The sequence below is a fragment of the Catharus ustulatus genome, chromosome 3 (assembly GCF_009819885.2).
Source record: "Catharus ustulatus isolate bCatUst1 chromosome 3, bCatUst1.pri.v2, whole genome shotgun sequence".
Taxonomy (NCBI): Eukaryota; Metazoa; Chordata; class Aves; order Passeriformes; family Turdidae; genus Catharus; species Catharus ustulatus.
The window spans coordinates 11,708,114-11,730,838 of record NC_046223.1 but is presented as its reverse complement, the minus strand read 5'-3'; the positions used below and the strand labels follow the sequence as shown (position 1 = coordinate 11,730,838).

At 44.3% G+C, this 22,725-nt stretch overlaps 1 protein-coding gene across 3 annotated transcripts in view; it reads right to left on the bottom strand.

Annotated features, from left to right (window-relative positions):
* Window positions 1-22,725, bottom strand: part of LOC116993576 (WD repeat containing planar cell polarity effector) — a 157,939-nt gene that overhangs the window by 5,203 nt on the left and 130,011 nt on the right. For 2 of the 3 annotated variants that reach the window (XM_033054358.1, XM_033054360.1), the window contains exons 16-17: window positions 11,174-11,309; window positions 4,612-4,706 (exon numbers count right to left, since the gene is read on the bottom strand). In XM_033054358.1, the coding sequence (XP_032910249.1) occupies window positions 4,612-4,706; window positions 11,174-11,309 (231 nt within the window). Of the gene's footprint in view, window positions 1-3,084; window positions 3,114-4,611; window positions 4,707-11,173; window positions 11,310-22,725 lie in introns of all 3 variants that reach the window. The other variant, XM_033054359.2, reaches the window with a different exon arrangement.

Sequence of the window (22,725 nt, the reverse complement as noted above, 5' to 3'; positions counted from 1 at the left end):
CCCGGGGAAGCACGGCAGTGGAGGTGAGACCTCAGGAATGGGTTCTCCATCATGCAGCAGGCTGCTGGTGGTGTCCAGGGAAAAGCTGCTGATGGTAGATTTGGGATGGGTTGAACTAAAGCCATGGGTTGGCCCAGCTAGAAGGGTCTGCTCTGATTTGCTGGGTGCTGGTTCCTGTGCTGGTACCCAGCTACTGCAAGACTTCTGAGTTTCCACATGCCATTAAAAGTCAGGACAAAATGTTGATGGGAATGTTTTCTCAGAAGCATAAAGTTAGTGTTACGTGGATGGCTGTTCTTCTCCAAAAACGCGGTGTGCACTACAGGCTCCCTTTACCCTGCCAGCCATCTTCCTCTGCATCCCATTCTCTGGGTCCAGAGCGCTCAGATGGAAGTGCCCTATTTTCCTGTGCACAAGTACAGTAATTTCACGAATACAAGCCGCACCAATTTGACTAAGATTTTGCTCCTAAACCGGAAATGCGGCTAATAATCAGGAGCGGCTAATACAACCTCAGAAGTGCCTGCCAGAGTGCTGAGCCGAGCAGCTGCAAAGTCGGCATTTTGCGATTGTTACAAATCGCTACTCTGTTGCACCGCGGGTGGAGCCTGGCTCCCTGTAGGCAGCACGGGGGGCGGGGAGAGAGGCGGGAGAGCTCTCTTTCCTCCTCTGCCACAGCCCAGGGGAGAGACGGGGGGGGCCCGGCGCCGCCATTGCTGCGGCCCGGGGAGGAGAGGGGGGACCCAGGCCGCCCCTACCGCGGCCCGGGGAGGGGGGGGGAAGCGCGCGCCGCCATTGCTGCGGCCCGGGGAGGGGGGGGGAAGCCCGCGCCGCCATTGCTGCGGCCCGGGGAGGGGGGGGGAAGCGCGCACCGCCATTGCTGCGGCCCGGGGAGGGGGGGGAAGCGCGCGCCGCCATTGCTGCGGCCCAGGGAGGGGGGGGAAGCGCGCGCCGCCATTGCTGCGGCTCGGGGAGCCGACAGGAGCCCCGCGCAAGCCATTGCTGTGGCCCGGGGAGCCGACGGGAGCCCCGCGCAGCCATTGCCGCGGCTCGGGGAGCTGACGGGGTGCTTTGTCCCCGCCCGCCGCCGCCGCGGCAGGAGCGGGGAAACTCCGTCCCTGCCCACCGCCGGCGCCACGGGCGCGGGAAAGCTCCGTCCCCGCCCGCCGCCGCTGCCGTAGGAGCGGGGGAAGCTCCGTCCCTGCCTGCCACCGCGGGGCAGCGCCGACCCGGGGTGACCGAGCCCAGTGTCAGCGGCGGCCAGCCCCGAGCGGCAGCACCAGGCTGGGCCACCTGGCCCCGTCAGCAGCCCCTAGCGGGCCGAGCCTGCACAGCCTTAGCTCAGCCAGTAAACCCCGCCCTCCCGCGGTTCTGTTACTAATTGCACGCGGGTCCTCGCTGCGAACGACAAAGCGGCTTATATTCGGGTGCGGCTTATCTATGGACAAAAACCAAAATGTTTGCCAACACCCAGTGATGCGGCTTATATTCAGTGCGGCTTGTATTCGTGAATTTACTGTAGCTCTGTGATGTGTGCTGAAATCAAAACACCTACTCCCAGGTCACACTTTGACCCACCAGTTTTTAGCCAGAGTGACCACTCAGTTGCAGAAACTTTTTGGAACCAAAGAATGCTTTAACCACTCCCTTGGGTAAGTCCTTAACGATGTGATGGCAAAGCTTTCTTCTGTGCATCACTCTCCTTAATACACCTTGAATGTTTGGGCTTGTGGATTTCATTGTTATAGTCCAGAGATTCCAAATTAACTTCTCAGTTTATTAATTCAGCTGCTTATGCGAAGGCAAGGAGATCTTCCACAGAGCTTGGGGAAGGAACAGTTAACTGCTGCTAACCCAGCTGCAAGCCCAGGGATCCCCCCAATGTCTCCAGATCATCACTGCTGCTGTGCTTTACTTCACTCTGTGTCCTGAGGCCACCAAAATCACCCAAAGGCCAACGGACAGGTCCTGTGAGATGAGGATTTCCCTCTGGTGTGACCCTAACGTGGTGAACTCTGGCACCTGGTCCCCAGCCCGTGCCCATCCTCCACCCAGTGCAAACGCACAGGGGCCCGCAGGAAGCTGCAGAGGTGGGGCCACTGTGTGTTCTTTCTCAGTGCTTCAGGACTGGTAGAACAGCTCTTAGAGCACAATTTTACTTGGCACAGGCTGGTTTTGTAATGAAAGAAATAAATAAGTGCCATCCTGCTCTGCTGGAAGGTTGAAGTGTTTCCTTTTTTTTTTTTTTTTTTTTAAGTTATCTGTTTGCACTGAGGCCAAACACTGAATACTTTGGCCTCAAAAATAAAAGTTTAAACAGGAATTGTAATTGAGAGGAGGCTAAAACACAGCCACTCTTGTGCCTTCATCCATGCTGCCACAAGATTTTTTTATCATTTGTTATATTTTATTATAGTTTTTCCTTTAAAGTAGAACTGAGGAAGCCTGTTTGCACTGCGTGCTGCTGACTCACCAGCTCTGGAGAGAGGCTGGCCCTATATATGGCCCTATATATCTGTACTCTGTGCACACCCCCAGTGACTCCCCACCACCTGAGATCCCCATGGCAGAGGAAGGACACGAGGGGCAGGGTAGGGTTTTCCTGCCCACATGGAAGTCTTCTTCTCCTCTCCCCCACAGTGAGTTTCCTGCAGGCTGGAAGCATGCGAGCCAGTGTGGGAGAGGGAGTGGGACACGGGCCTGGAGGCTGGCAGTGTGGGAAGGGATGGACCACCTCTGCTGGCAGCACCTCGCAGTTAAACCAGTTCAGGGTTATACTGAAATCATAGGGCAGCCTCTCATCCCTTTCCCCTGCAATCTCCCTCTTGGAAGTGCCAGTTCAAGTGCTGGTTAGCTTGTTAGATAAACGTGAATGGAGGATGTGACTTTTATGTGCTGTGCTCAATACAAAGCAGCAGGTGAAGCCCTACTCTAGCAGAAACATAAGGGAGCATTTCTACCAATTCCAGCAAGAGCCCTGCAGGCAGACAGCTTGCAGGGACAGGCTTGGGGAGTTTCAGGAAGCTTCAAAATAGAGTAAATAATAATAAGCAGAAATAAAATAATAAATCAGAAATGGGTTACCTGCTCTGAAGGAATGGCTCTCATATTTCCTTAAAAAAAAAAAAACCAACAAAAACACCCACAATGTTATTTACGTTCCATTTAACTCACTGAAAAACCTAAACAAACAGAGGTATTATGTAACTTTAACTTTCTTTTGATAAAACAAAGCTATTTTATATCATGTTATTGAATGGATGACTTAAAATACTTAATATATTGGTTATACAAGTCTATACACGTAGGATATGTATATTCCCTCAAACACCACAACAAGTTAAAGCAACCATGATTTTTGTGGATGAGGCAGTGTGGAGATGCAAGGCCAGCAGCAGATCAGGGATCCCATGTAGTCCCAGCTCGGTGGAGAGCTGCTGCAGGACTGGGATGGGCAGCCTGGGACAGTTGTAGCTGCAGGACACCTCTCTCCTTGCAGCGGGGCAGCCTTGGGGTGGTGGGGCTTGGCATGGGCTGCCTGCCTGAGTGCTTGCCTTCTGTCTTGGAAGGGCTGTGTGCTGCCAGCTTGCTGCAGGAGCTGCTTCAGAATGAAGCTTCATGTTACAGCTTGAGCTGAATTAACAGCTGCCAACATCAAAAAGAAGTCCTGCTGCAGGCAGTGTCCTTCTGCCCCTCGCTTGGTGCTGTCTGTGGTGTCTTCTAATCCCCACACAGGGCAGGTTGGTTTATGGGATGGACAAAAGCCCATGGGAAAGAAAACTAACATTTTTTTTGGGTTGAGCTAATGTGCTGTCAGCTCCCTGCATGGTCCTGAGAATGTGTGTGGAAGGAGGTGGCAAGGGGGCAGCAGGACTGTCCCATTTGTGGTGGTGGCAAGCTGTTAGTTCAGCTTCACTGCAAGGTGGAAGTGTGTCCATAACTGGCTTGTTTGAAATTCTCTCTTTCAGCTGTGGCTGTAGGAATCACCTGGCCTCCCGTGCCTGAGACTGGCTCCATTCCTACCTACCTGTCAGTACAGCAATGGGACACCCAGACAGGGCAGGAGACAGAAGTTTTTGTCTTGCCCCTTGTGCAAACACTCCGACCTGTCCCTACCGGGCTGCCTTCACAAGACAGTTCTTTAACCATGACCCTCTTGTGTTGGACTGCTCCTCTGCTGGACTGCTGTATTCCCTGGGCTCTGCTGTGATGGGAATGCCAAGCACTGTCAAAGCAAGGCAGCTGCCTTTGCTTCCTCCAGAGCCCCACAGGAACCATGTGCACTGCCGCTTCCCATGGTATGGAAGTGGGGAGGCCCTGCTGTTGCTTCCTCCTGCACAGAGTAGCAGAGCCACAACTGCTGTGAGGAACAAACCCTGCCTGTTTGTGTTAAATCAGGGATACCGCTGCAAGATAAGGAGATTCAGGTGATTGGCTGACTTACTCTACTTTCCATGAGCCAGTAGCTGAGTCCTCCTGCCTTTCCCCGCTAGGAATACACAAACCGAGCTCATGCTGCAAAACCTTGTTTTTTCTCCCAGACCCAAATGAATTACCAATACTTCTAGCTTCATCCTCCTGTGCATATTTGAAAAAGACTTGTTCACTTACCTTCCTGGCTGCTGGGAAAGGTTTTCTTGATCAGGGACGTGGTGCGGCCATCTGCTCCAGGATCAGTGTCCTCTGCCTGTCTGCCACTGGTGGGTCTTGGAAAAACAGAAGTGATAGATGGGGAGGGAGCAATGACTGTAGAGCTGGGGAGACACTGCAGAGCAGAGCAAAGCTGTTCTGTTTGTTTGCTATCTTTTCAAGTATACAGCAGCCTGTGTAATTTCCTGGCTACAGACTGCAGCTCTTTTCTATCAGATGCCAGTAGGTTTGTTGACTGAGCGTCAGTAGGATTGCTTATTTGGCCGTGTAGCCGCTCCAGCACTGTCCTGTCATTCAAAGATGAGGTATAAAGCTGGTGTTTTTTGAGCAATTACAGTTTTGTTAAGCAGGACAGGCTGGGGATGTGCAACACACATAGCAGACACCAGGTACTGCTGGCAGCCCTGCACGGAGGAAGTTGGGCAGATGCCAGGAGAGGAGGATATTAAACCCAAGAAACAGCACTGATTTTTCTAAAATTTTTGTCCCTACACCACTTTCCTATCAGTGAAATCAAGTTGTGAAGGAGGTGCAGGGAGGAAAGCATCAGCTATGGGTTATGGGAATGCAGATGAATTTTTTTGTGGGTGGGGGGGGTGGGGGGTTTTTTTTGGTTTTTTTGGGGTTTTGCTAGTCTTGGTTTCTTCAGCCATCATTAATCTCTGCTTACACAGGCATGTGGAAAGGCAATCCATTCCCAGTGCTGTGGAACTGGAAACCTGGAGGCCACATTGTGCCATCTTGGCTTGCTGACTTATTGTCCTGCCATCCACAACCTGCCAAGCGCTCAGTGAAGTCCAAGGGAGCATTGCTTTCCATCAGGAACGAGTCAAGTAGAGAAAATAAACTAAACATCCAGTGCCAGGCAAACTAGGGGAACTCTTTTGGGAGGATTCTCATAATTTGGGTAGCTTTTCCTCCTCTGTGGATGTAGTAATGTTTGACCTCAAGCAGTGTTTTACTCACGGTGGCTTTCAGGTATGACAGTGGTGCAGCTGTGAGAATAAAAATGTGAATGCTTTTGTGCAGCACCCAATTTCTTCACTGCCACAGTGCAAAATCTCACTCAGCTTTGATAATAAAAATAATACATTCCAGGCATAAAAAGCCCTTTATTACTGATGAGAATATAAATAATTAAAAAAAAAAAAAACAGAGATTTTCCCCATGCCTTTGTCTTCCCACTACCTGCTGGAAGACAGCTATGCAAGCATCTGGGCACATGTAAAGCAACTAAAACCACTTCTCTTCATCAGCTTTCTCAACACATTTTTAAGCTGCAGTAATGCAACTCTCCCATCACACTAAGCTTTATCGGTTCTGTATAAGAAACTAAGAAACTTCATTGGAGACCAGATTATGCTGGTTGCAAAAGCAGGGGATTCTTCTGCTCTTCAACCCATTATCTCCTCCGTAGTGTCTTGATCAGCTTTCTTACACACAGCCTTGGATTCTGCCGAGACCTGCAAATTGCTTTTTTGGCTGCCAAATTGCCATAACCCTTCTATTTTTATATTGTAAAAGAGTTTAAACCACTCCATCCTCTTTGGATGTGTCTTTAAAATTGACCAGTACTGGGAGGATTTAATGTATATCCAAAGGCTTAGAAGATGTTACCTCTACTGAGCTTCTAGTTTTACAGTCAACAGACATGAAAAGCCCAGTGGGGATAAAAGGAACTTAACCAGTTCTGTCTAATGCATATAAATCTACCTAAGAGCTCAAGGCACTGGAAGTACTCAATGCACTACATTTGTCTGAGTCTAAGATACAGAAATGGGTCTTCAGCCCACATGCCACATGTCCCATTTTGATGCCAATTTAATATGAATTAAGAGACTGAGATGAATAAACAAGGTCAGTCTGGGCTGGGCCAAGTTGAATCAATGTAAAATAATTGTCAGCATTTTCTGTCAGCAACACTGGTTTATCTTGGCTCAGGATTCTTGGTGCTATAGATTATAAAATGTTTTCAGTGGAACAGTTGGCAGACATTTTATTGATTTTTCTTTGTTTTGTGAATGCTGGAAAAATTTCCATTAAGTATACACGCCATTCATGTGATGAAGCCAAATTGCTTTTTCAAACTTTTCTTTCTTCAAGTGTGCTAATGCGTTAATACATTAGCAATCTAATTTAATCAAGAGGACCTTTGTCTGGAATCAAGAGGCCATGGAGCACACCTTGATGCATCTTGAGCACTTACGGGCTAAGAAGAGTTAATTTTGTGTTTTCAAGGTGCAGTATGCACACTGACTGATTAATTTGCCCCTCTGAATTCGGTAATGCATTATCTCAGTTTTACAGATGTAGAAATTGGGAGTGCAACTTTGCACACAGCCATCTACATCTGCCTGCTGTTGCATTCTCAAGGCATATGAAACTCCTGGGCTGAGCAGTGGCAAAGAATGAGAAAGAAGAGAAGGAAAGAGAGGGAAGGCTGCAGCAACCAGGCAGGAACAGCACTGGATCCAGCTGAGCTGCTGGATCCCACTTCTGACATGAATTTCCTCCACCACATTGCCACATTCCTGTATCACACCTATTAATAGAGTTAACTTGGAACTGAAAACTGCTTAGGCAGATAGAGCCGCTGGTAGGATTACACCTGGACATGGCAGACATTGTCCCTCAACCAATATTCCTGCTATTTTAAGTCTGGGTTTGCTTCCTGGTTAAAGATAACCTTTGCAAAAGGTGGAAGCCATAATGGTGATGAATGTTTAGTTTAATTGCACAGAACAGTGAAGTAGGAGTAAGAAATCTATTTAATGTTCCTTTTTATGTGACACACAAAAGGGGATGCTGTGGGATAACTCTAATTCCCTCTCTCTATGCTGATTTAATAAACAACATACACATCTGAAAAACAGTGTTAGAACTTCCTAAGGTTTGGTCAACGATGCTACAGATTCAAAATATACAGACATGTTCATGAACTTAAATAAAAACTTTGTAGAGAAGGAGGAGTGTGTGTATTTTTAAGTACACGATCAACAAGGAAGTTTCATGATAAAAATCACTGTGATGACAAGCACTTTTTCCTTCCATCCTAATCACTTGTATTAAAATAATAGACAGCCTAATTAAAATGGGAGTAGTTCTGGTTTGGGGGACGGGGACTAGGTAGATGGATAATGAGCTTAAAAGCCCCTCCAATCCAGCTTCACACACATCCCGACACTGCCAACAAATGGAAGATATTTAAGCCCACAACACATTATGGTAAGGAAAGAGAATGACAAATTGATGGGGAGGAAATCCACACTACAGCTACCAAGGCCAGTGGCAAAGGAGTGAGTGCAGTCACAACTCTGTGTGACTCTGGTGCCAGACTCTGACATGGTCACAGGCACTCATTGGTTGACTCATCCGGAAATGAGCTGTCTCTCAGGCAGTCAATCAGCTCCTTTGTGTGGCTGAGAGGATCAGCATGCTACCTTGGTCCTCTGAACAACAGCATCCAAAATACTTTCTTTAAGTACAGGCTTCTGCTGCAGGGTTATGCTGATCAAAATGTTTTCATAAACAGATAACAAGAATAATGGGAAGACAAGAGCTTCCAAGCTAAAACATGGGTGACACTTGGAAGGAAAGAAGGCAATGGTGAATGCCAAATGTAAGCCAGAGGTGAGATCTTTATCTTATAAAATTATTCACAGGACTGTGCATTCTTGGTGGTGTTTAACTGTCCTTTTTGAGTGTAAGAAAACAGGCAGCAAATGAAACACTGCTTTTTTGGAATGTTGTCCTGAAATCTTTACTACCCATAACTTTGTGTGTGTGTGTACAGCTCAGAAAGCTGACTACAGTTCTCCACTTGCAGCAACACTGCTGCTGCTTTCATAAAACATCATGGAGTTAAATAAAGAATAAGTTTTTAAAGAAATAAACTCTTGAGATTGTGTTATGAATGATTATTTTTCTTTTCCATCCATTTTCTGGCTCTGTCTTCATGCCAGATTATGGCTTTCCTGGTTAAGCAAAGGAGATGATGATGTGAAGTTGAAGTGATCATTTAATCAAACAGCCTGAAAACTGGGCTTCAGCTACACATATGCAGATTTCAAACTCCCTGAAGGGCATCAGAAACAAGGTTATTAGGCAAGTGAAATGTGTTTTCTGCTAGTCTTCATAGGGCCTTGCTTGTGACTTCAGCCTAGACATAACTCATGAGATATGCCTCAGCTGTCACAATAGCTGAAATACAAGGAAGAAAGAAATATGTGCTGGAGATGAGCTTCCAGAAAGTTGAGGGAAATGCAGATTTGGGACAGCCTCTAGGACTGACGGGTGGTTGTATTAGAAATGCAGTAATTGAGTAATTGGTGCGACTAGCTGGTACCAAAATGCAAAGTCCAGGTAGTCTCTCAACAAGAGACTCTGAAAGAAGAAAGAACAGCCATTGGATGCTATTGCTGAACAACTGTAAAGCCCAGGTGTGCTCTCTTACACGAACTTAAAGAACCACTGCTACCCAGAAGAAGCCAGTTACAAACCCAGAAGCCTCTGGTAATTCTGAGGTATTTGGAGAGAGATGAACCACTGCAAGGACTGCAGAACAGAGAACAGCCCTATTTATGTAGGATCCCAACACTAAAACTTCCTTTCTTTATAGAGATTTCTTCATGTGAAGTCTGATGGAGACTTGGTAGCAGATGCATTGTAGAAGAGCAAATCTGTAGAACTGGAGGCAAACCAAGCCACAGTTGGGTGCTTGTAACCATGAAAAAAAGCTTGAAAGCTTGTGTGGCTTTCTTTAAGCACAGGGAAGAAGTTGTTGGAGTCACCTGTGCCTCAGCAGGTGATCTTCCCAAGCTGGCTGATGTTGTCACAGGGAGTGCCTTCGAAACCTAAATTCTTGTTGGCAGGCTTCAAGCAGCTGTGGCCAGCCAGGAGAGCTGTGAGAAGTTTTCTTCCACAGCATTGTAAGTGGTCACCAAAATCTCCAGCCTCTCCCAGTGGAGGTCAGCAGCATCTCCAGGTGTCCGCAGGCGGACGAGCTGGTGCATGGGTGGGAGCCTGCTTTGTGCTCTCCAACCAAAAGCCTTGGGAAATCCCAGCAGTTTATGCAGCTCTGGCAATTGCAGGGAACCACTCCTGAGGCTCAGGAACGTATGGTGACCCACCTGGGTACGTGCAGGCAAACGTGGTCACGTGGGGAGCCCAGGAGTTGGGGCAGAGTTGAGCTCTCAGCCTCTCTCCCAAGATGCCTGATGAAGGCAGACGTGGGACTGCCAGAGATGTGTGAGTCATAGCAACCTCCAAAAGGAAAAAGGTGAGCGGAAGGGAGGGAGGACAGCGTGTTTATACCTTGGGATCAGAGGCGTGTTGGGATTAGCCTCGGCTCTGGTGCGCTGCTAAAGGAGCTCCTTTTATTGGAGCACTTGGAGAGCCCTCTGGAGACAGTGCAACCTCCAGCATGGAGACTGTCTTTATAATTTGCCCACATCAGTACAGTGGTATCTTCATCCTAAGAGTCAAGAAGGAATAACTGTGCACTGTATTTTTAAAGTCAGGCCCACCTCCAAACCCATTAGATAGCTCTGAAAACTTTTGAGTGTGTCCTGTAGCCTAAAAGTTGTAGGCAATGTATAAAATAAATACTTCACTTGTGGTGTGCAGCTGGTAAAATGAATATAAAACTAAAGACTGAAAAAGTTCAATGTCCCCATGTGAGGGAAGACAGAAAACCAGCTAACATACAGATTTCCAGAAAGAGAGGGAAATGTGTGTTTTGCCCACATGAACTGTGTGTTCAGCAGAGCTATGTATAAATGGCTGGGATGAATGTAATGTGTAACCTCAACGTCATACTCACACCAGATTTACTAAAAACATTCCTACACACAGTAGGCATAGAAAATAAAAATAAGTCGACATAGTGCACATTTATATACTCATGGGGAACAAAAACTGTTTTTTTCTTTCCTATCAAGAATGCACAAAGAAAAATAACAGAAACAACTGCTTTTTGAATCTTTGCAGAAGAGCTGTTCCTTTCTAACTTCCTACGCCTTGCAAGGTGGTGTGCAGGTTCACTAGCAACAAAAGTGTTGGAAAAATATTCCAGTTATCAGAACTGTTGTTTCTCTCATAGCTAAGTTCAAGGTTTTTAATCAGTTTCAGAAGAAGGACACTTTCAAAAGATCTTCCCAGGGATTTTGATTACAGGCTAATGATGTGCTGTTTTCAAAAGTTCTGTTCACCACCTGCAAATGTTAATTTGCTGCATTTCCATTGCTGTATTTCTCTTTTCTCCACATTCAACAAGCAAGGCTGCCTTTGCCCTAATGATTTAATTTGAAAATGGTTGTGCTAGTGTGTGTTAGAAGCTTGCAAAGTATCTATGTTTCTGGAGATTTCTTTGTGTCTATGCCATGTCCTCTGGGCTTCCAGGTTTGTCTTAGTTCCTAGCCTGTTAATGTTTTATTGTGCTTACAGTCATGATGCAGACAACAACTGAAGTTGTCAGGAAGGGTCAGAATATCAAACATAGATTTCAAAACCATCCACAACTCACCTGTGGGAACAGCTCTGCACTGGTGATCTGCTGGCAGGGCCGGGAGCAGGCGGGTTGCACCCTCCTCCGTGCTCTGCAGATTGGTCAGTGAAAGCTTCACAAGATGGGTCTTCTTCATCTGACTTCCCCAGAAGTTCTGTTAAGATGAATCAAGATATGGTATCACACTTACTTCATCTGTAAGTACCAATCAAGCTGCCAACCGTTTGCCTTGGATGCCCATAAGGACAAGATGTCCTCTTTTGCAAGGGATCAAACTGAATGGAAACCCACATGCTTCCACAGCTTTCACCCTTGGCTTTTCCCTTGAAAAGGTGGCCAAGTAGTCAATGACCAGCAGCAGAAACAGGTTCAAGTGTTTTTAAAAGACAGAGACTGAGTGTGTATTGGCTGTAGCTAACAAGGAGGAAATGCCTTCTCTAAATAGTCACCTACAGAAGGTCCAGCTGTCTGCCATAGGGATCCCTGTTGCCATAGGGATCAAAGTCTTATCAATTGGACCAGTTCCCCAGAGGGGCATGTATAACTCCTTCCTTTAAAAACAAAGACTTTCCTTAGCTTTGTTTTAAAATATTTTGGTTCACAATCAAGGTGTGAAGTCTTCAGTATGTGAAGCATGGGCATCTAATTCACAAACTTCAGTCTGAGCCCTGCAGTAAAGAAAATTAAAAAAAAAAAAATCTGAACCACTTAAAAGTATAGAGGAGGAATTGCATATTCTAGGTGTGAGACTTAAAATAAATAAATAAAATTTTTAATCAAACCACAGGCTAGCAGAGTTTGGATTAAGGAAAAATAAAATCCTGTTGCAGATAAAGACTTTAAAAGATTTTCCTCAAAACTGTAAGACCCTTTTTCATTTTTTCCTCTTCTAATCCTGTTCTTCTCTCCTTGTTCTCTGCCTTCCTGGATCCTGTATAAGCTAATCTGCATGATACCCACGGTGGCACCTTGGGCAGTGGGGAGGATGTAACACTCTGGTGGGTGTTGCCACGCTGTTGGTTTACATTTCGTCTGGAGAGCTAGGATGCTTACTGGCTTAGGAGGGCAAATCTCCTCGTAAGTGTTTCTGAACCTCTGAGTCCTAAAAATCCAATGCCGTGGGATTGCTGTGGACTATTCTTACTCTTCATGCCACCTAAGTATTACTGGCATCTGCGGTGTGAGGGAGGCTGAAGTGTGGCAAGGTTTGTCTTTCCCAGGTCGCCGGTGTTGTCTGTCTGTGCTGCTGGTTCCCACATGTGGTACAATGTGGGGAATGGCTGAAAATGGCCAACTCAGTTGAAGGCAGCACACCTCAAGCATGCACACCACACTACAATAAATAAAGGTGCTAAACCAGCACTGATGCAATTTCTCCTCCATCTTGAATAAAAAAAAATCCAAACATAAATAAAAGCAGAGGCGAAAACAACCGTACAGACAATGCTTTACATTCCAGAAACTCAAATCCAGGGCAAGTAAGGCAGCTTTCTCTGGAGATCCTCGTGGAGGCTGGCAGAATGAGAAGCCAAGAGAAGAAGAATAAGTATCAAGAACTTATAAACATTCATGAGAAGCTGCTTTTCATATACATCAAGAACTCTGGGAAAGGGCTTAAACAAAATTCCTGTTGATGGGAAAAAAATAAGCAAAATCCACTGCAAGTCTTGTGGCACAAACTTTTGACAAGCTCTGCTTGGGAATACAGCTCTCACTGCTGTGCTCCCACCTGGCACTGAGCCTTTGGTCCTGAAGAGCCTCCCTCTTCACTTGGCCAGAGTTTGTTAAGAAACATAATGTTAAACCTTTGAATTTGCAAAATGTCAAAGTTCAGATGTACAGTGTGAGTCAAGCATCTGTAATTAATTTTTCTTTTCTCTTTTTTTCTTTTTCCACTTACTCAGTAACATCTAAGCCTACATAACTTACCCCCTTAAAGCTACAAACTTTCATCAATATAAAAGATGTGCATGACTTCTCCTGAGCTACCACTCCTGAGGCTGACCCAGCTCCAAGGAGTGGGGACATTTCAGCACATAAAACCCCAAGAGATGCTGAAAGAGGAGTATGTATTGAGGAAAAAAACTAATTAGAATTGGATCAACTTTTTCTTGATCTCTTTCCATCACACTACTGATCTGTGTTCTCTTGCCCCTGCTGAGAACCAGTGCTGAGTAAAACCCAGTCCTCACACCAATCACTTCAGCATAACTCATGCACATTCTCCAGATGGTACCCAGTAGTTTTTTAATGTGGAGTGGGCTAGTTTGGATGTAGAGAGTTCTTGTGTGCCATATTTCTAATATATGAATGCTATGAGCAATTAATTATAGCATGGCCAGTGACTTTGATACTTCTGTGCTGTGGATGTATCACAGGTACAACTTTTTAAATAATGTTACTGGATCCATGGGAACCTCATGGAAAACAGAGCAGTCTGTCATCTGCGAGCACAAACCAGGGGAAGAGCAGGGTTCTTACCCACAGGAGTGCAAAGAGATTTCTCTGCACTTTCATATCTAAAATAAATATCTGGAACTGACCTCAATGAACCTACTGTGGTCTGGGGATACAGCTGCAGTGTGGATGTCAGGAGTGGTTCAAAGCCACAAAACCATCAGATATGAGTTATAGAGTAAAGAAATAAATATTTTTGTTGTGGGACATGGACTCTGCTCCCTGTGAGAAGTGAGAAAGCAGGGAAAACAAATGCGCAAGGAACACTGTTTAAACAACACAGCCCTTCCCAAACTGGAGGCAGCACATCCCACTTTTAATTAGAAAGGGAAGGATTTTGGCAACAACGCCACAGATCTGGGAGAGGGTGGTAGTCCTCATATCTAGATGAGGGCCCTGGCTAGGGTTTGGTGCTTGATAGAGACCTGACCTTGTGCTAGAACTGGAGAGATCATAAGTTTTGCCTGAGATTTTGTATTCAGGCAATCCGAGATATTCCATTGCCTTACTGCACAATAAACTCATCCTGTTTGAACTCTAAACTACTATTTGCTTAACATGTTAAGATCTGGGGATTTCAATCTGAATTTGAATTTCAAAAATTTGAGAGTTGGTATTGTGCTAATGTTGTGGTTTCATCACTAAAGTAATTTACCAGATGCAATAATTCTTTTGTGTTAAAAAATATTCTAAAAAAATCCCATTTGTCGTGATCAGTATTGGGATAGCATTGTGCACACCGAACCATACACTGACACAATGCATATTCTGCACTTCCAAAATTCGGTGGTAATTGCTATTGCTACATCTCACGCCTGTCTGAAAGAACTAAATACCTTTCTTTACAAGCCCACTGAAAGTTTTCCTACGCTTTAATGAGCAGGATGCTCTCTAGGTAATGCATGCAGGTGATGAGATATCACGCCTTGCCTGCTCACACATCTGTCATTATTTAACCATATCTATTCTCTTTTGAATCTGTGTCTGCAAATCGGAAGCTGTTTCCATTCTCCAGGATTTTCCACTGGACTTTCAGGGATAAAAATGTATTTCAAAACGTGTAAATCCGTGGTAAAATGAAAATCTCCTTTTAATATTGTTTGCAAAATTGACAGCTCTACTTAACAGCAGCCATTAAATTATTTACAAAGTAGCAGCTGCTCTTGTAGCAGCCTTTTTTGGGCGTGAAAAATAAACTAGTTGATAAGTGAGAGATAAGCCATTTGACTTCCTGTTTGTGTGCCTGGCATGGTGTGCAGAGCCAATTCTGTACAATCTGATGTTTACAGAGCAATCCTCGTGCACGACCTCCTTAGGCAACAGGGACACAAGAAGCCTTTAAAACGCTGAAGCAAGCATTTAATCAGAACTCTTCATGCTGATCTCTGAAAAATTCTGTAAGTTCAAAAAATGTAACTCCTTCTAAAGATAAAATATCTTTTTTTTTGCTTCAGGAATTGCAAATATATCCCAATGAACTCCCAGTGAACCACACAGACTTCAGCCACATTGCTGTTATACTAAACAACAAAAGAGGTAAAGAATAGCATTTTTCCAAGATAAACAAATCAAGGGTCTGAAGAAATGCAAATAGTTAATCCAAGTGAGTGCTGTAAACCAGTAGAGTTTACTAACAATCATACTTTCTTTCTTTTAGGCATTTAAACAAATCCCTTTTTTTTTAGTCTAATAGCTAATTCTGTGTAAATAAGTTCATATCTCCTCTTATAATGCAGTAACTTTTAAAAAATTTAAATGGTTGTTTTTACTTGTTGAATACAAGCTCTCATGATTTTATGAGGTTTTGGGGATTTTTTAAAAGGCAAATAACTGCTGCAGAAGGCATGAGATTGAGCATGATTTCACACATTATCAAGTTGTGGTAACTTAATTCTATCCCAGGTTTTCTCAAACTACATGAAGTTATTTTTAAAGCCACTGCATTAAATTCTTCTGGTATCAAAATCAGTGGGAACTTTCATTGCTGATTTGAGTGTGGTCAGCTCTTTTTTCTGGCTACAATTGTTCTCCTGAAAACATCTTTCTAAATAAACATATTCTAATAAAATTATTTCATTTCAACAAATTCCTGCAGGGAAACCACAGAGCTTTGTTTGTGAGCATGGAAAAATTTAAACTTGTTTGCTTCTTCTGGGCTAGTTTTCCATGGATTTTTATTTTTAGATTATTTTTGTGTTGCTTTGTTAATTTCCAAGGCTGTCATGTTTGCAAACACAAATTGGTCAAAATATGGGTTTTTTAGTGCTTCCCAAACTCATAGAGAACAGCTGTTACTGCTTAGAGATCTGGATAAGATTATTCCTGAAATTAAACCTGAATATCTCACAGTTCTCACATTGTTTAACAATTTGATGCCTGAGAAGATACGGCACTTCAATCACTAACAGTAGAATCAATCCTTAAAGGTAGCATAACATGTCATTATTTCACTAGCTGGGTAGTAAGGACATTAGCAGCAGCAAAACTGTTCTAGTGAGTGTGCCAGGAAATTCAAGAATTAATATAAAATTTACGTGATCAAACCAAAGTAGCTAACATTTATAAACAACTGCTTTGTTGGGATTTTTTTTTCATAGTGTAGACAGTTACACTTCACTTAGCAGTTTTCTGCAGCTTGCTGTGAAACCTGGCTGTAAAACTTTCTGTGAATGGAAATGCTGAGTCTTTACCAGCATTGGCTGAGATTTCCATCTCTCCTACTTGTTGCTCTGCTAGAATCATACACAAAATTAAGCTAACCGCTTTACAGCCTGAATAGTTAATTTTATATCTCCCTGGAGCCTAAGTAATCAGATTCCTTAGGAACTACCCCAGCAGTGCCAATATTAATTAATTAAAAAAAAGGAAGGGAAAAAAAAAAGAAAAAAGAAGGTGTGTCTTACAGGGTGATCCAGATGTGGTAGTACCAAGCCATGATGAGTCTCCATCTGGAAGAGACTGAACAACTAAGGATTTGCTTCAATTCCAGGCTGTCTCACTTCAAAGGCTTGACTGGTGTCTCAGCAATAGAGATGCTGCACCTCTAGATGTTATCGGGTTTCCCAGCCCGTGCGAAGTCTGCCGGGCAATCCTGGCAGTGGGTGAGCGCTTCCCCCCTCCCCGTGGATGTTGTGAACCAGCTGGAGTGCCAGGATGAGCAACCCATGGCTGCTACTGCTCAGTAATTACAGCAGGCACAGGAGGACAGTCCTGCAGACTTGGCAATGTCTTTGGTAAGTGCTGCTTTAGACACGGTCTTTATTTTTTTTCTTTTTTTAAAGTTTTTTTTACTTTAATTTTTTCCCCCATTTTAGGTGATTCTCTAGAAATAGCTGTTCTAAAACAAAGCTGTGGAAAAGCTGCTGACGAGCAGAGACTCCCCCATTGCTTGGGGTGAAGGCTGCAGCAGTGGAAATGTGGGCGCGTGTGCTCCCGAGCATCCCAGCGAAAGCATTCAGGGAAGATCTCATTATTCATAAGTGATGCTCCAGAAACTCCTCAGAGGCAAAAGCGCCTCTGGCATTGCAAGCCCCAACCCACAACGGGCAAAGCCGGCAGTGCCGAACCTGCGTGTTCCTTCAGCTGCTCCCCGTGACGCCCGTGCATGGGGCACACCCTCTGCTTGGCACTTCCAGCCCAGGGACCCAGCTCCCCCATCCTGCCTTCTGCCCTTCAGACATCCAGAGCAGGGAGAAGTGCCGGCCAGACCGGAGGCAGGTAGGCTCCAGGGAGAAGAAAACCATTTCAAGGGGTTAATTGAAAAAGACAAATCTGCAAGCACGAGATGCAGAATGGGAGCCTGCAAATGAATGCTGCCAGCTGGAAGCTGGCCAAACTGATAAAGCAGCAAAGAAATTGAGGGTTAAATGTTTTGGATGCTGAAGGCTTGGAGTTCAAAGAGGAGCTCAAGGAAACTCCCAGCCACCAAGTCCATACAAAAAGGCGCTAGGCAAACACAAGCCTTCTGCTGGACAGCTTTATCCTAAACAGTTTCCAAAAGGCAATGGTCCAAATGAATGGTTAAGGGATATCTTTCAGCATCTGCGAGCTCTTTTACAAGGAAAGATGATGCCCACAGGTGAGCTATGGCTGAGGGGCAAAAGGAGTTGCTTTCCACAGGGAAGAGGATGAAAAGTGGCATCTGCCCACACTGGGCTGGAAGAACAATGTGTAACTGTGGATGTATTTTCATTGCTTGCTAGAAAAGGCAGAAGAGAGCTGGTCCTCCAGGTCAGGAGGTGAGGGCAAGGCTGGAGGTCACTCTGCCTTCCCAGGAGCACCAGCTCCTGTTCACATCAGGAGTGAAATGCTGATGGCAACTAATTTTCCACCAGTTATATAAAGATTGAAGGATTGAAATAGAAATATTTGCCTAAATCCCAGGGAAAAAGCACCTTCGATTTTTTTCCCCCCCAAAAATCTGGTTTAGGTCTGACTGGGCTACTCTTTTCTAAGTGGTAGATTGGGAGCAGGAAAGGTACCTTCTTCCACTGGATCAGGAAGCTGGACTCAAAACAGAGGATGGGACAACTGGTGATGTGCTTCTCTGATAGAACACTCTCTGTGCCAGCCCCTTCTCTTGTTGTTTGGTGACAAGGACCCTGCGTTTCCCATATTGTCCCTCCCCTGTGCAACCAGCCACCTTAGCACATCAGAAAGCCTTTTTTAATTTTTAAATCAGCTCCTAGTGCAGGAAATGTGTTTATGGACGAGAAAGTAGTATCCACACTTTTTGAGCAGGTGCATAACTATGCCATAGCATTGGAGCAAGGCTAGAGTTCAAGAGTTAGGTAATTTTATCTCTCTCAAAAAGGAATTGCCTCAGACCAGTTAATTTGTCAAGATAACGAATTGCAGCAATTCTCCTCATTTGGAGCTGGGCCACTAACACTGATCTGAACTGTATTTAAACTCTTGATGACAGAGACTGAGAAAGATATTGCAATACTGGAGGTACAGGTTCCTAAAGCAAAACTCTCAGCTGGAGCTGAGAGGCAGCAAGGGCATGCGAGTACACATCCTGCATATCCCTTAGATATGAAGAAATTCGCTGGGGCATTGACTCTGGTGCCTGGGCAGGCAGAGTTCATCTTGAATCTTTGGGAATGATTGAAGTCCAAGAAGGATAATGTAGTACCCATCAAGTCTCTGTTTCTGCAATATGAGATAACATGAGGAGAATTCTTACCTCCACCCTTCCAAAAAAAAATACTTACCCCAAAAATACTCATTTGAAGTTATTGAAAACTTTCTGGTAGCAGAAATATCAGGCCCCACTGTGAGGGCCTGATGCTGGGATTCCCATGGCATTGTACTCTGTCATGTATGTCAAGTATGGTTGCTGCCATATTTTTCTTTTCTGTGCCACAGCAGGCATGAATGTTTGGAGAAGAAAAGCAGAAGGAAGCTTCAGTGAAAATGCAAGTTTAGGCCAACAACTGTCCCATTTCTGATGAAAGTTAAATAGACAGCATCAGGTAAAATGAAATTATGTATGTTCTTGTGCCAGACCTTCTCTTCTGGCTGCCAGGCATTCCTTCCTCCACAAGAGAGACACAGACCACAATAAATCCTGTACATTGACTCCGGGGAACTGAAAGGAATCTCTGACTCCTGCCTTGCACTGGCACACCCTTTCCAAGAAAACAATGGATTGAAAACAAAATTGGTTGTTAACTCTGTGACTTCATCTGTGCCTTAAAATATTTCTGCTCAATGGCCTACTTGGGAATGAAATGACTGTCTTTGTTATGATATTCAGAATAATCATTCTCTACCTACAAGTGCACTTAATTTAGAAAAGCATAGTGGCTTTTATTTTGGAATAAGTGCATCCACAGGCAGAGTTCTTTCCAAATAGCTAATCTGGTCACTGCCACATATAAACAATTTATGTAAACATAAATTGATGAGGATGGTAAAGAACTCATGTATGTATGGCCCGAGACTCCTTACTCAATTTGCAAGCACTTAGACCTATCTTCCTCAGGGCTATTATGGTGATCAACAGACCTTACAGAGAGCCAGGTTCAATTTAAACAACATAGTCATATGTTTGAAAAAGAAATGAGATTTTTACAACTGCTGTCCCCCAAGTTCCAAGTCTATTTTACTTTGGTTGATCCTCACTTTTAAATATCTGTTAAGTAGTAATCTAGGATTTAGTAGATCTTAGAATTGCTGGTTGCCCATAGGGTTGGGTCTAAGGCTGGTAGGGGGTGGAGGTGAAGTGTGTGCAGCCTCTTCCAGACCAGGTGAGTGGCTGGTAAAGGGTAACTTTACACTGCCTGCAGCTGCTTTCTTGGCTTTGGCTAAAGCAGACATGTCTTGCTGTGTGCAGACTGCAAAGGGAGGCTTAAACGCTAAGGTAGAAAATTGTGGCAAGAACAGATCTTTGCAAGGTGGGTTTTCATCTTGCGCATCTTCTTCCCAAGAAGGACTCGAGTGCTCCTGGGAGGGAAAGGGCTACTCAGAATGGACATCTGGGCTAAGGCTGCTCTGACTGTGTTTGCCATGGTTTAGCGCATGCGTCCACGCAGTGTGGCAGCAGCAAGAGCTTTGTGGGAGATGCAAAGTGACCTAGATCAGCATTCCTAATTCCTGCAGCCATGCTGCCTGTCCTGTGCCAGTGATGTGAACCAAATACCAGTCACGTTAGAGACTGACCTTGTTTTCTCGGAGAAACCTGTGTAAAAAGGAATATAACAACACTCTTGACACTTACCTCACAGGATGTTGTGAAGTTTAATTAAATGTGTGCAAAAGCATTTTGAGATCCTTAGATGAAAGAAGTTTTTATAAATGCAAATTATAATAATTATGGCTAGTAACTACCATCAACTACTGAAACAATTAACTCAGGTTGCCACAGGCCATCACAGCAACGTGTGCAAAGAGGAATCAGCCATTTAATGACATATATGTTGTGTGAGAACTCAAAGCCTTAAAAATACTGTAAACAAAGAGGAAAAAACTAGACACTCAAGGCTTGCCTCTGAGGGTGCTGCTGTTGGAAGTTTCCTCGATTGTTTCCATCACCTCTGTGTTTGTATTCTGATTTGTCCCTAAAAAGAGCCTACCTTAAAGATTGCATTGCTGGGGCCATTTTATCTTTTTTACCTATGATTTTTATATTTAACATTGCAAGAAAACTGAAAATGACTGCAAACACCTCGGCTCACAAAAATTTGTAAATACAGGAATATAACTTTGTTTTTGGTTAATTCTCCCTTCATCCAGGCCCCCCACCCCACATCCCCAGCCCAGCCCACTTACAGCATCGCAGAATAGACTTTGGCTACAGGGCATTATCCAGCTGACTTTCCAAGGGTGAAAACAAAAGCCAAGCAATCAAGATGTGTCTGGCCAAATACTTAAAGGCCCAGTGCACACATTTAGTTGACAACTGACTGAAATCTGAACCATTTTGTTCAGCCTTTCTTGTTGCTTCAAAACTGATTTGAGCTTAAACAGCTAAAACCTACAGGTGTTTAAATACTCCCCCTTGTCAGTAGAACAGCCTCATCAGATATGGTCTGAGGATGCAGTCAGATTGGAAGAGAGATCCAAAGACCCCACAGGTGAATCCCAAAGAGCAGGCTAGCCCACCTGTGGCCCTCAGGCTTATTTTGCTCGCCTTTAAAGATGAAAATTCAGAGAAGTAGGAGTTACTAAGCACCCAGCTTACCAAAGCAATTAGGCTAAATGCACTGCAGCTAGAAATTTAAGCAATGTACTGAATTTAATTTAAGAATTCATGGATGTAAAACTGAAACCTTTAACATTTAACCTAGCAGCGAATTAAATCAGCTTTCTGACCAAGTGAAAAATTTATGCTATTGAAGTTTGAAAAGTGTGTGCTTCACACCAATTAAAAGGAGGGTTTTTTCTTTTTCTTTTAATGAAGAAAAACTTGGGATCAGTTAGTTGCCTAACCCAAATAATGAAAAAATGGGAATACTACCTATAAATAAAACCCAAATTATAAAATAGCATTGTTTTCTAACTTCTGCCAGACAAATGTATTTGTAGTCAGTGGGTTTCACAGAAAAAAAAAAAAATTTAGTCATGCTGGAAGGTTGTGTGGACTAAACTTACTCTGATATCAACAAGTTTAATGAGTACCAAAACTGAAAATTCTTACATGTTTTTTTTTCAGTCACTTTAAAAGTACTGACTGTAATGTCTTGGGTAAGTTTTCATAAAATGAGGGCCAAGTTTTTGTGGAGTCTGTGTGTGTCTTTGCACAGAAAATTAGCAGCACTGATGCAATGCATAGAAAACATGCTACACAGCTGGCACCAAAATGCTGTTTTAAACCTGCAAACCCTCAAACTTTATTGTGATGTGTATATATGCAAACTCTGTGCTTGTACACACACATACACATATTTATACATACACTCACAGGATATGCATAAGGGCATCCTGGAAACTGAAATCACAGAATATCCTGTTGCTAAGCTCTCCTAATGACATTTCCAGCAGTGCTCTGCTCAATGTCTCTTGGCCTACAACATAAGACAAAACTTGGATGCATTTTCTAAATGCACCTCAAGGCACTAGGACCTAAAAGAAGTTGGGGTATGAGCACACTTTGTTCTACACATCTCCAGAGCGCCCTGACCGACATTTTACAATTTACCAGAAAGGTGTGGCTGAAAAGGCACTGAAGCAGATACAGGGGCAGGTTCTCCCTGATATTTGCATCCTGTCACTCACCTGCTGCAGAGCTTTGCTGCACAGACTTGCTGATAACCAGCAGCACATTCTGTGGTTTGGGTGCCCAAAGGCTTTCGAAGCTGATGTGACCCTGTTGGCACCGAAAACCCTGATTGATGGGTTGATACTTTCCTTCCCACCCTTTCCCACTAGAAGAGAATGATTTAGAGGAAAACAGCTTTGGAAAGGGGACACACTACACGTCATGAGCCCTGTTGAAGGGGAATCACAACTTTGCAGGAACAGGGGGTTTTTCATTCCCAGACTGCTCCTTCCACTCCCTGGGAAGATCTTCACCTGACTGATACCCCTCAATTACAGAGTGGCAGGAATACCAGAGTGTTTTTTCTTTTTAAAACCTCACAGAGGTAGTTTACACTATACACTGCCTC